We start from the raw sequence: 13837 nt of genomic DNA, 5'->3' as shown, positions 1-13837 counted from the left end.
TCTGTCGTTGTTTATTCAGCTCATAGTGTTCGGATCACAACCGAAGAACATGGATCAGAATGACAGAATTTGCACGGTAAGATTTGTTTCCTCCACAATTATGCTTATTAGATATTTTTAAGTGTGACTTTGCTTACAATTACTATTACACTATTATATTAGGTACTGCAATGGAAATATGTATCGCATTAGATTTCAGGGATATCACTGATAAGTGGAGGTGATGTGCATTGATGGTGTGATGGTATCACGCGCTCACGCAGGTGATTTTGCCATCATCTAGCTACGTATCACTATTTGATGTAACCTTTAGCCTGCCTACCTGAAAGTATCTTTCCCTTTTCAAACCGGGTTGACATAAAGGCCGACTCTCTGCCCATTCTCCTTGGAAACGTTTCCTTGTGCTTTATAATTGCGTTCAATGAATACAGTACATTCTGTATGGGCAGTTAATCCTTATGGACTAACAGATTGTGCTTATTCAAAATACAGTTACTCCCAAAGTCAGATGTGCAGGTTCCTAGGTCTTTTGTAAGGTTAATGATTTGGTGTTACTGACTTAAAAGCCTCATTGTTATATTTTGTGATGATTATTCAAACTGTAAAGACAGGTATTGTTCAGGCTAATGAACCAAAGAGTGTATGGTATGTACCAATAATATACCTGCTCTGTCCTCATAACTCTCTCCTTCAATTTCAGAATAAAAAACATAAATTCAATCGTGACCAGTCACTTCACTGAGGGATCTCAACACTTGATTTCTGGACACGTACTCGCCGCCGGAATGAGATAATACAGCATAAGATAATACAGCCGTGACATTTGTCCACCCTGAGGTAATTTCCACAGTCCAACATGACCACACCAGCTCTACTGCCGCTGTCGGGCCGCAGGATACCCACCCTGTCACCCGGCGCTGCCTCTTTCCCACACCACAGGGCCACTCTGAGGCTCTCAGAGAAGTTTATCCTCCTCCTCATCCTCAGTGCCTTCATCACTTTATGCTTTGGGGCTTTCTTCTTCCTCCCGGACAACTCAAAACACAAGCGCTTTGACCTGGGCTTGGAAGATGTGCTGATTCCGCATATTGAGGCACCCAAGGGGGCTAAGCATCCTAGTGGACAGGTGGTCATACATGGACAGGGGGGCCACGATGAACACAGACACAGGTAAGAGATGTTGAAGAATGCACACCTGTCTAGTGTTGTTGCCTCTGCTTTACACATGTCAGTATGAATTGAAATGCACTACAAAGTGCAAAAGTGTAATCTCCAAAGTTATGAAGAAAAATGGAAGACTTGCAACCTTTTTTCTTTGCTCCTCTATATGAAGAACTCAACAGCTTATTGGGCCCTCAGTAGGATTTACAGTACCTTGCAAAAGTATTTTGATTTCTTCACATTTTGTCTTACAAAGAGAGATAAAAATTGATTTATTTAACGACTATATTTAAGTTATTACATTTTTATTCATCTTTAAAACTTTGACATTACATAATATTTTGTGCAGATTTTTGACAATGACAAATCCATTTTAATTTCACTTTGTAACACAATAAAATGTGCCAAGGGGTCTGAATACTTTTGCAAGGCACTGTACATAATATATCTGTCTCTCTCCTCTCTGTCTCTTTCTCTCTGTGTCTCTGTCTCTCTCCATCTCTCTCTCTCTCTGTGTATGTGTCTCTTCCTTATCTCCAGCAAAATGTGTCCACAGGTCTTATTCAAGAGCAACCTGAGCACAGTGTCACATGACTAAATAGCCAGGTGGGAAACACCTAGGGGTGAGGGAGGGTCACAGAAACCAACACAGTAAGAGCTTCCTCTAGCCTTAAACTTCTTGACGCACGGATCCCTTTAGCGGGATCGTTTTCATCAACAACCGCTGAATTGCAGAGCGCCAAATTAAAAAAAAATTGCTAAAAATATTTATATTTATGAAATCACAAGTGCAATATAGCAAAACACAGCTTAGCTTGTTGTTAATCCACCTGTCATGTCAGATTTTGAAAATATGCTTTACAGCAAAAGTAATCTGAGCGTTTGTGTGAGGTTATCGATCACTAGACAAAACATTAAAAACACCTAGCAGCAATGTAGATTGGTCACGAAAGCCAGAAAAGTAATAAAATGTATCGTTTACCTTTGATGATCTTTGGATGTTTGTACTCACGAGACTCCCAGTTGCACAATAAATGTTCCTTTTGTTCGATAAAGATGATTTTTATATCAAAAAACCTCCATTTGTTTGGTGCGTTATGTTCAGTATTCCACAGCCTTAGGCAGGTCATCAAGGCTTGACGAAAATTCCAAATAGTATCCGTAAAGTTCGTAGAAACATGTCAAACGTTTTTAATAATCAATCCTCAGGTTGTTTTTAACATCAATAATCGATAATATTTCAACCGGACTGTAAACTATTCAATACTGGAGAGAAAGCAAGGACATCCGTCTATCCACTGACGCATTTTGATAAATCTCGCTAATTTTTCAGAATAAAAGCTTGAAACTATGTCTAAAGACTGTTCACAGCCTGAGGAAGCCATTGGAAAAGGAATCTGGTTGATATCCCTTTAAATGGACGAAAGGCAGGCAATGGAACAGTGATTTCTCAAAATAAGAGTCACTTCCGGGTTGGATTTCCTCAGGTTTTTGCCTGCAAAGTCAGTTCTGTTATACTCACAGACAATATTTTGACAGTTTTGGAAACTTTAGAGTGTTTTCTATCCTACTCTGTCAATTATATGCATATTATAGCATCTGGACCTGAGAAATAGGCAGCTTACATTGGGAATGTTATTTTTCCAAACATAGAAATTCTGCCCCCTAGCTTCAAGAGGTTATTAATGGCTATGTGTGCAGGATGCATATCACTGACATTTGTCTCTACTGACTGTGCTCAACTCATTTACCTGTTGAATGAAGACACACACCCTTGTAGTCCTGTCCCAGCTCAGCGTGAAGAGCAGTGGTGGTGTTAATTATTTTTTCACAAATAAAAATAAAGAAATATCAGAACGAGCAATATCTAGAGTCCGGAATTTAAATATGTGTGTGTGTGTGTAATGGCTTCACACAGAATGAAAGTAGGGCACTACTAGGATTTTAGTAACTAGCTTGCTCCTTATATAATGCTTTTAACCTACTTTAATGTTTTGATTTACCTGTAAATTGTTATCACAAAAAGCAGAGTCCCTGTTTACTTCCTGTCTGTGAGAGAGGTGGGTAAGGCGGATTTGTCCGAACAGGTGCGGACATTTGTGAAAACAGTTGTTAGTTGTAGAGAGTAGCAAATGTTAAAGCTTTTTCTCTGCCTCTCACTCAGCAGGGACCTCGGTGTTGCCACCACCCTCCCCTTTTGGCACATTTGAATTTGTCCGAAAATTTGCCATAGCTTATTTATTGTCGTTTGATGTCAGAGAAGAGACGAGGCCAAGATCATAAGTGGTACATGTCAATGTGAACAATACTGCAGTAGTTATTATTTTGTATTTATGAAATAAAAAAAATTCAGTCTGATGGGTGAGTTTGCATTGCAAGAAGGTGTTGGTTTGAGGAGATGGGATATAGTTTATCTACATGAAGAGTTTTGAAAGGCCACTGCGTTTAACCTCTCATAACAATTCATTAATTTGTTTAGAGTGTTTGTCACTCACAGCTCATTGAAATGTTTTCGACTTTGCATTTTAAGCAGCTGACTCAGCCATGGCAAAAAACATCATCATTGCATGTTAGTGAGGTTCATTTCCATGTAAAAGGACCCATGAGCACCAATGTGAAGTTCATAGACGCATGTCAAATGAAAGCAGATTTTTTTTATTTTACCTATCTATACTCAATACCCCATAATGACAGAGGGAAAACATGTTTTTAGAAATTGTTACAAAGTTATTGAAAAAGAAATGCAGAAATATCTATTTTACATAAGATTTGACACCCAGTCAATACATGTTAGAATCATCTTTGGCAGCGATTACAGTTGTGAGTCTCTCTGGGTAAGTCAAGCTTTTTGCACACCTGGATTGTACATTATTCTTTTAAAAATTCTTCAAGCTCTGTCAAGTTGGTTGCTGTCCTTTGCTCATTGCTAGACAGCCATTTTCAAGTCTTGACAGATTTTCCAGCAGATTTAAGTCAAAACTGTAACTAAGCCACTCAGGAACATTCAATGTTGTCTTGGTAAGCAACTCCAGTGTATAGTTGGCCTTGTGTTTTTGCTTATTGCCCTGATGAAAGGTGAATTTGTCTCCTAGTGTCTGTTGGAAAGCAGACTGAACCAGGTTTTCCTCTAGTATTTTGCCTGTGCTTAGCTCTATAGTTTTATTTTTATCCTGAAAAACTCCCCAGTCCATAACGATTACAAGCATACCCTTCACATGATGCATTATGCTTGAAAATATGAAGAGTGGTACTCAGTGATGTGTTGTGTGGATTTGCCCCAAACAATGCATGTTTTGGAATATTTGTATTCTCTACAGGCTTCCTTCTTTTCACTCTGTCATTTAGGTTAGTATTTTGGAGTAACTACAATGTTATTGATCCATCCTCAGTTTTCTCCTATCACAGCCATTCAACTGTGCAGGCCAGTGACACAAAATCTTAATTTAATCAATTTTAAATGCAGGTTGAACACAACAATACATTTGACCGATCATTCTTACCGGGCTATAGGTTAATTTGCCTTTAGTGGAATTAAATTGGTGCTTGTGTATTTTCGTTAGTCTTCATGTATTTTATTTATCCCACGCACACAGCATACAGAGCCTTGTTTGAGGAGCGGAATTACCTATCACATGTCAGACAGCACAAGAGCAGCGCCTAAAAATCACAACTGCTGTTATTGGAGTGAAACGTGCTTTTATAAGCCCAGTCATTGCACAACAAATAACAATTATGAATGCAATCGTGTGCTAAAAACTGTTTTGATAACCACAATTTAAAAAAGATCTGCTATTTTTATTTCCCGGAGTCACCTCTTCACTATTGACGTTGAGACTGGTGTTTTGCGGGTACTATTTAATGAAGCTGCCAGTTGAGGACATGTGAGGCATCTGTTTCTCAAACTAGACACTCTAATGTACTTGTCCTCTTGCTCAGTTGTGCACCGGGGCCTCCCACTCCTCTTTCTGTTCTGGTTATAGCCAGTTTGCGCTATTCTGTGAAGGGAGTAGTACACAGCATTGTACGAGATATTCCGTTTCTTGGCAATTTCTCACATGGAATAGCCTTCATTTTTCAGAACAAGAATAGACTGACGAGTTTCAGAAGAAAAGTCTTTGGCCATTTTGAGCCTGTAATCGAACCCACAAATGCTGATGCTCCAGATACTCAACTAGTTTAAAGAAGGCCAGTTTTATTGCTTCTTTAATTAGAACAACAGTTTTCAGCTGTGCTAACATAATTGGAAAAGGGTTTTCTAATGATCAATTAGCCTTTTAAAATTATAAACTTGGATTAGTTAACACAACATGTCATTGGAACACAGGAGTGATGGTTGCTGATAATGGGCATCTGTACGCATATGTAGATATTCCATAAAAAATCTGCAGTTTCCAGCTACAGTAGTCATTTACAACATTAACAATGTCTACACCAGTGGTCACCAACCGGTCGATCTCCAAGGCATTTCTAGTCGATCGCCAAACATTTCTGTAAAAAAAAACAACGACAAAGCCTTGTGTTCCTTTTTTAAATTTTATTTGTCTCGGGCTGTTGGTGGTAGGTGCAGCCAATTCAGCTGCCCTGCGTCCCGGGGTAGGCAAACTGTTGCAATTTCATGTGTCTGGAGATACAAACTCTGCCTTCCCGGTGGGCCTGGAGAGGAAATCATGTGCGTTATAGGCCTACCGCTGGCCAATCAGATTGCTTAGATGACGGAGTCTGCAGTAACGTTGCAGGCATAAAAGCAAGCTATGGCAAAATTGATACTGTGAGATTTCAAAACCTTTATAACCATGACAAGAGAGACTGTCAACGAATACAGCAAAGAGCTTGTCTTTTTATGAGTGAGTTCATGTTAAGTTCTTACTCTGCACTGTCAACACTTTGTATTCAACACTTTTATAAGCCATAAAATGCACGTTCTTCCTATTTCCACTCAGTGCTACAAGCAGGACTGCAGCAGTAATGAATGAGTAGGAAAGTGTATCTCTAGGCTTGCGTTGTTGTTATTATTAGCGGCTTGGGTCTTTTTTAATATCAAGGTAAATTTCACTTTCTCTGTTCATATGAGTAACAACATGAATTTGTGCATGAGGCAGAAATAATGTGGTGCAACTCGAGTTTTGCCATCAGCTGGAAGACTGTGTCCCTTATTGGTCAGTGTCAGTGGAGGAAAAGGAGAGTGGAGTGATGTTTAGAGATGGGCCCTCAGTCTGCTGTTTCGACGCTGAGACTGACCATCAGATGCAGGCACCATCAGCCCAGTAAAATAAAAAGCAAATTATTTAAATGTATGTTCACTCAGCTGTGCCTCACAAGTAATACAACAATGGATCTATTACCGGTGTGATCATATAGCCTACCTCAAATTTTGAAATATAATTTAAAAAAATATATATATATACCAAACAACAGCAGGTAAATTCAAGCAAAGCCAGTATGTGGTGATAATGTAATGGGCCTATAGCTTACTGCACAAACCTCATTGCTACAGTACTGTTTTTAAATTGGTTAATATTGCATAGGCTTACACTTAGTCATGTTAATAAAAATCCAATGGTCTACACTGTGTTTCTGATCAATTTTATGTTATTTTAATGGACAAAAAATGAGCTTTTCTTTCAAAAACAAGGACATTTCTAAGTGACCCCGAACTTTTGAAAGGTAGTGTATATACAGTTGAAGTCGGAAGTTTACATACACTCAGGTTGGAGTCATTAAAACTCGTTTTTCAACCACTCCACACATTTCTTGTTAACAAACTATAGTTTGGGCAAGTCGGTTAGGACATCTACTTTGTGCATGACACAATTAATTTTTCCAACAATTGTTTACAGACAGATTATTTAACTTATAATTCACTGTGTCACAATTCAAGTGGGTCAGAAGTTTACATACACTAAGTTGACTATGCCTTTAAACGGCTTGGAAAATTCCAGAAAAGGATGTCATGGCTTTAGAAGCTTCTGTTACATGCTGACCAGACCGGACACGTCGCGTGCGCGAGCATCGCAAAATAAATTTAGAAATCCATGTTATTCAATTATTGCACGCACACTGCTCGCGCGCGCCAACGAGCGTCTGCGATGCCAAGGGCTAAAATAGAACTCCTTTCTATTTCTGATGCAGATCGCGCTGAAAGTCCTGCCTCTCCCATCTCCTCATTGGTTTATAGAAGCAGGTACCCATGTGCCATCTCCTCATATGTTATACACACGTGAGTGATTGAAAGACTAACTGTTTTATCGGTCGTCGTGGTAATACTATGAAAGTTTAGAGGCCGATCACCATATAAATTCAAAGATGGACTTCTGACCCACTGGGAATGTGATGAAATAAATAATAGCTGAAATAAATCATTCTCTCTACTATTATTCTGACATTTCACATTCTTAAAATAAAGTGGTGATCCTAACTGACCTAAAACAGAGAATTTTTACTAGGATTAAATGTCAGGAATTGTGAAAAACTGAGTTTCAATGTATTTGGCTAAGGTGTATGTAAACTTCCGACTTCAACTGTACGTGCAATCATACACAGTACCAGAAGTTTTGACACACCTAGTCATTCCAGAGTTTTTCTTTATTTTTTAATATTTTCTAAATTGTAGAATAATAGTGAAGACATCCAAACTATGAAATAACAGTTGTGACTTTACTTTCATTAATCTGATGACTGTTATTTATCAAATCAACAATTTTTAATTGTTACCTGATTTTTAAAAAATGAATCATGTAACAATTAACTCATTAGGAGTGTGGGGCACCACGAGAGTGGTTGTTTAAATAGTTAAACTCTAAAGGTCTTTTGCAAAAACCCCAGCCTTACTTATGATTCAGTACTACACAAATTGGTTTAAATATTTATTTACTAGCTAACTAAATGATAACAAATGATAAACATACACACTTAATACATTCGAAAAAGGTCCATAGCGGACTGACCAAACATGGCAGCTTGTTACAAAGGAGATGGAGACGGAGGGAAAGAGCGAGAAGGAAGAGACACTTATCGTTGATACATTTTAGGAACTACTCTCACAGTAATCGTATACTTTGCACACGAACTGCCGCCCGTTTGGAGTAAGAAATCATGAATGTATTTACGTGTAAATGCCTTCTTCACCATGTATCTCTGTCAGGAACCAAGCCTTCTTAGGAAGGGTGTTGGGCCTTTCCGTGGCACGCATGTAAGGCTCTGATTGTCCAAAAGGGGTCCCCCACCCGTCTCTTCTACTGTTGCTCTCCTCTGCTGACGCCCGGCATCTGGTGACCTGTCGTGTAGTCCTGAACAGAGTTGCAGAGCTCACTCTGCTGCCACTCGCTCTGGAAGATGCTTATTTGAAGATAGGCTAGCCAGCTGTGTAGCTGTGTAGATGGTTCTCAGTGGTGATGAGAGAAGTAGAATACGTTGGTTTGAAGAGTCGTAGAATGGTCCCACATAAATTCGCTTTTCTAAATACTTTACTTAAGACAGCTAATCAGCTGTACCAGTGATTGTCCGGAAGGTGAGCGTCTAGCCTCTACCTTGTGTTGATATTCAGAGTTCGAACCACTTTGAATGTGAGCTGCAGCTACACACCTCTCTGGCCTAAATGTTAATTTCTTTACCAATCCTTTTATACACTCTGGTCGAAAGGGATGGTTCCGTCAGGCTGACACACTCTCTGACCTCACTCGGGCGTGGCTACTTACTGTGCAAAGTTTATAGAAAACAAATGATTTCTGATGGCTCCTAAAATCACATCCCTCCTTTAACAAAAATACTTACATTTTTCAAAGACAACGTGGAGGATGGAGCCTTCGTACATATATAGTGTGTGTACTTTTCAACTTACTGTATTTCCTTTAAACATTTTAACCTTTCTCAACCACCCATCCCGGATCCGGGATAATTGTCATCAGCAACGCTGAATAGCATAGCGCCACAGTCAAATAATATCACAAAAAAATATTTATAATCATGCAATCACAAGTGAAATATACCAAAACACAGCTTAGCTTGTTGTTAATCCACCTATCGTGTCAGATTTTGAAAATATATTTTACAGCGAAAGAAATCCAAGCTTTTGTGAGTGTAGCTTTCTATGCTACATTAGCTTAGCCTTATATAAGCTTGGTCACGAAAGTAAGAAAAGCAATCAAATTAATCGCTTACCTTTGATAATCTTCGGGTGGTTCCACTCACGAGACTCCCAGTTACACAACAAATGTTCTTTTTGTTCGATAAATATTACTTTTATATCCAAATACCTCCGTTCCTTTGGTGCGTTATGCTCCGAAATCCACCGGAAAGAGCGGTCACGAAAACGCATACGAAAATGCCAAATAATATCCATAATGTCCACAGAAACATGTCAAATGTTTTTTATAATCAATCCTCAGGATGTTTTTCAAATATATATTCGATAATATATCAACCGGGAGTGTTGTTTTTTCAATCGGACCGGGAGAAACAATGGCCGCCTTTCTCTTTTGCGCACAACTCACTCTGAGAGCCCCCACCTATCCACTTACGCAATGTGATCTTTCACGCTCATTTTTCAAAATAAAAGCCTGAAACTTTGTCTAATGACTGTTGACACCTTAGGGAAGCCATAGAAAAAGGAATCTGGTTGATATCCCTTTAAAGGCACGTTAGGCATGCATAAGAACAGAGAGGATTCAAAAAAGAGGCACTTTCTGATTGGATTTTCCTCCGGTTTTCGCCTGCAATATCAGTTCTGTTTAACTCACAGACAATATTAAGACAGTTTTGGAAACTTTAGAGCGTTTTCTATCCTAATCTGACAATTATATGCATATTCTAGTTTTGGGGGATGAGAAATAGGCAGTTTCAAATGGGTACGTTTTTTAGCCAAAAAGGAAAATACTGCCCCCTAGTCTTAAGAAGTTTTAATGACATCACAAAATAACAACCAATATGACATTCGTTTTCTATAACTAGCCTCTGACCGTCCCCCACGTTCTCTGTAAGGAATATTGTCCCAGTATTCGCTTTTGAACGTGTTAAAGTTTCAGTGGGGAAAGTCTCTGGGGGCAAAGGAACATTCCTGTGTGAATTTGGATAGGTAGACCCTGGATATCCTCTCCTTTAATTTACAATAGGGCGTGAGGTGTCAAGCCCTCCTCCACTCACTCTACGGGGGACTGGCTGAAGTTATCCACTGCAAAGGTGTTCCGACCCATCTGGATCCCCTCAGGACAGTCATGACATAACACATGGAATCATGTAGTAACCAAAAAAGTGTTAAACAAATCAAAATATATTTTATATTTGAGATTCTTCAAAGTAGCCACCCTTTGCCTTGATGACAGCTTTGCACACTCTTGGCATTCTCTCAACCAGCTTCACTTGGAATGCTTTTGCAACAGTCTTGAAGGAGTTTCCACATATGCTGAGCACTTGCACCATCTCAATTGGGTTGTGGTAGGGTGATTGTGGAGGCCAGGTCATCTGATGCAGCACTCCATTGTTCTTCTTCTTGGTCAAATAACCCTTACACAGCCTGGATGTGTGTTGGGCCATTGTCCTTTTGAAAAACAAATGATAGTCCTATTAAGCGCAAACCGGATGGGATGGCGTATCTTTGCAGAATTTTGTGGTAGCCATGCTGGTTAACTTCTCTAGGATATGTGGGACGCTAACGTCCCACTTGGCCAAAAGCCAGTAAAAATGCAGAGCGCCAAATTCAAATATATTACTATAAAAATCTAACTTTCATTAAATCACACATGAAAATTACCAAATTAAAGCTACACTCGTTGTGAATCCAGCCAACATGTCAGAATTCAAATAGGCTTTTCGGCGAAAGCAAACAATGCTATTATCTGAGGATAGCACAATAGTAAACAAAGACAGAGAAGCATATTTCAACCCTGCAGGCGCGACACAAAACGCAGAAATAAAAATATAATTCATGCCTTACCTTTGACTAGCTTCTTTTGTTGGCACTCCAATATGTCCCATAAACATCACAAATGGTCCTTTTGTTCGATTAATTCCGTCTATATAACCAAAATGTCCATTTATTTGGCGCGTTTGATCCAGAAAAACACAGCTTCCAAATTGCTCAAACATGACTACAACATATCTCAAAGGTTACCTGTAAACGTTGCCAAAAAATTTCAAACTACTTTTGTAATACAACTTTAGGTATTTTTTAACGTTAATAATCGATAAAATTGAAGACGGGATGATCTGTGTTCAATACAGGATTCAAACCAACTATAGCCAGCTTTCTGGTCACGCGCTTCTATCTAACAGGACACTTAATGTGACTCTCGTTCAAGATGGCCGTACTTCTTCATTACACAAAGGAATAACCTCAACCAATTTCTCAAGACTGTTGACATCCAGTGGAAGCGGAAGGAACTGCATGCAGGTCCCTTAGAAATCTGGTTTCCCAATGAAAAATCATTGAAAAGTGACCTAAGAAAATGAATGGTTTGTCCTCGGGGTTTCACCTGCTAAATAAGTTCTGTTATACTCACAGACATGATTCAAACAGTTTTAGAAACGTCCGAGTGTTTTCTATCCCAATCTACCAATAATATGCATATCTTATCTTCTGGGGATGAAAAGCTGGCAGTTGAATTTGGGTATGCTTTTCATCCAAACGTGAAAATGCTGCCCCCTATCCTAGAGAAGTTAAGGTTGCCTTGAATTCTAAATAAATCACAGACAGTGTCACCAGCAAAGCACCATCACACCACCACCTCCATGCTTCACGGTGGGAATGACACATGCAGAGATCATCCGTTCACCTACTCTGCGTCTCACGAAGACAATTTTTACTCATCAGACCAAATGACAGATTTCCACCGGTCTAATGTCCATTGCTCGTGTTTCTTGGCCCAAGCAAGTCTCTTCTTCTTATTGGTGTTCTTTAGTAGTGGTTTCTTTGCAGCATATCGACCATGAAAGCCTGATTCGCACGGTTTCCTCTGAACAGTTGATGTTGAGATGTGTCTGCTACTTGAATTCTGAAGCATTTATTTGAGCTGCCATTTCTGAGGCTGGTAACTCTAATGAACTTATCCTCTGCAGCAGAGGTAACTCTGGGTCTTCCTTTCCTGCGGCGGTCCTCATGAGAGCCAGTTTCATCATAGCGCTTGATATTATTTGCGACTGCGCTTGAAGAAACTTTCAAAGTTCTTGAAGTATATTTTAGTTTTTGATTCTTCAAAGTAGCCACCCTTTGCCTTGATGACAGCTTTGCACACTTTTGGCATTCTCTCAACCAGCTTCATGAGGTAGTCACCTGGAATGCATTTCAATTAACAGCTGTGCCTTGTTAATTTGTGTAACTTCTTGATGTGTCTGTTACTTGAACTCTGAAGTATTTAATAACACCCTCATATGAAGAGGAATGGAATGTGGGAGGTGATAGAATGCAATGACCGTATTGTAAAGGAGTGAGTACTTGAATCAGTTACATGCTTTTTACTTCTATTATTGTATACCCCTAAACAGTATAATTAGCTTTTTCTGTATATACAGTGTGCTGTGTTATGTATTTATTCTCATGGTTGAGTTGAAATGTTATACTGTTGAGAAATCAAAATAAGCCTTGCTGCCAGATCTCGTGTTGTTTAGATGTAATTTTCTCGGTACCACCTGTTTTCAGTCAGTTTGTTTTGAATCCTATCAACACATCTAGTTATCTGGAGGGTTCAGCCAGCATTCAGCAAATGGATTTTGGGAGTGACTCACCACCTGGATTTGGTCTTTTGTAGCAAAATTTGAAAATGTGTTTTTTACATTAGATAAAAGTAGAGACTCAGAGCTACAAAATGGTATATCATACACTGTATTTGAGGAACAATGGGAAAGTAATTCTGCTTTGAAAGTTGATCAGCTTGTAAACTCACTTTTGTCTTTGAATATTTTTCTATCTAGTGAAGAGCTCTTCTTTGTCTACACTCATGGCCAAACGTTTTGAGAACGAAACAAATATTAATTTCCACAAAGTTTGCTGCTTCATTGTCTTTCGATATTTTTGTCAGATGTTACTATGGAATACTGAAGTATAATTACAAGCATTTCATAAGTGTCAAAGGCTATTATTGACAATTACATGAAGTTGATGCAAAGAGTCAATATTTGCAGTGTTGACCCTTCTTTTTCAAGACCTCAGCAATCCGCCCTGGCATGCTGTCAATTAAGTTCTGGGCCACATCCTGACTGATGGCAGCCCGTTCTTGCATAATCAATGCTTGGCGTTTGTCAGAATTTTGTGGGTTTTTGATTGTCCACCCGCCTCTTGAGGATTGACCACAAGTTCTCAATGGGATTAAGGTCTGGGGAGTTTCCTGGCCATGGACCCAAAATATCGATGTTTTGTTCCCCGAGCCACTTAGTTATCAATTTTGCCTTATGGAAAGGTGCTCCATCATGCTGGAAAAGGCATTGTTCGTCACCAAACTGTTCCTTTGACGGTTGGGAGAAGTTGCTCTCGGAGGATGTGTTGGTATCATTCTTTACTCATGGCTGTGTTCTTAGGCAAAATTGTGAGTGAGCCCACTCCCTTGGCTGAGAAGCAACCCCACACATGAATGGTCTCAAGATGCTTTACTGTTGGCATGACACAGGACTGATGGTAGCGCTCACCTTGTCTTCTCCGGGACAAGCTTTTTTCCGGATGCCCCAAACAATCGGAAAGGGGATTCATCAG

General features: G+C 39.4%; 1 protein-coding gene across 2 annotated transcripts in view; it reads left to right on the top strand.

Annotated features, from left to right (window-relative positions):
- The window catches only part of man1a2 (mannosidase, alpha, class 1A, member 2), a 132328-nt gene that overhangs the window by 839 nt on the left and 117652 nt on the right, over positions 1-13837 (top strand). For both annotated transcript variants that reach the window (XM_039014426.1, XM_039014425.1), the window contains exons 2-3: positions 20-76; positions 701-1170. In XM_039014426.1, the coding sequence (XP_038870354.1) occupies positions 857-1170 (314 nt within the window). In that variant the 5' untranslated portion in view covers positions 20-76; positions 701-856. The remainder of the gene's footprint in view (positions 1-19; positions 77-700; positions 1171-13837) is intronic.

This window comes from Salvelinus namaycush, chromosome 19 (assembly GCF_016432855.1).
Source record: "Salvelinus namaycush isolate Seneca chromosome 19, SaNama_1.0, whole genome shotgun sequence".
NCBI lineage: Eukaryota > Metazoa > Chordata > Actinopteri > Salmoniformes > Salmonidae > Salvelinus > Salvelinus namaycush.
The sequence above is the reverse complement of the archived record's forward strand: the minus strand, read 5'-3'. Positions and strand labels throughout refer to the sequence as shown.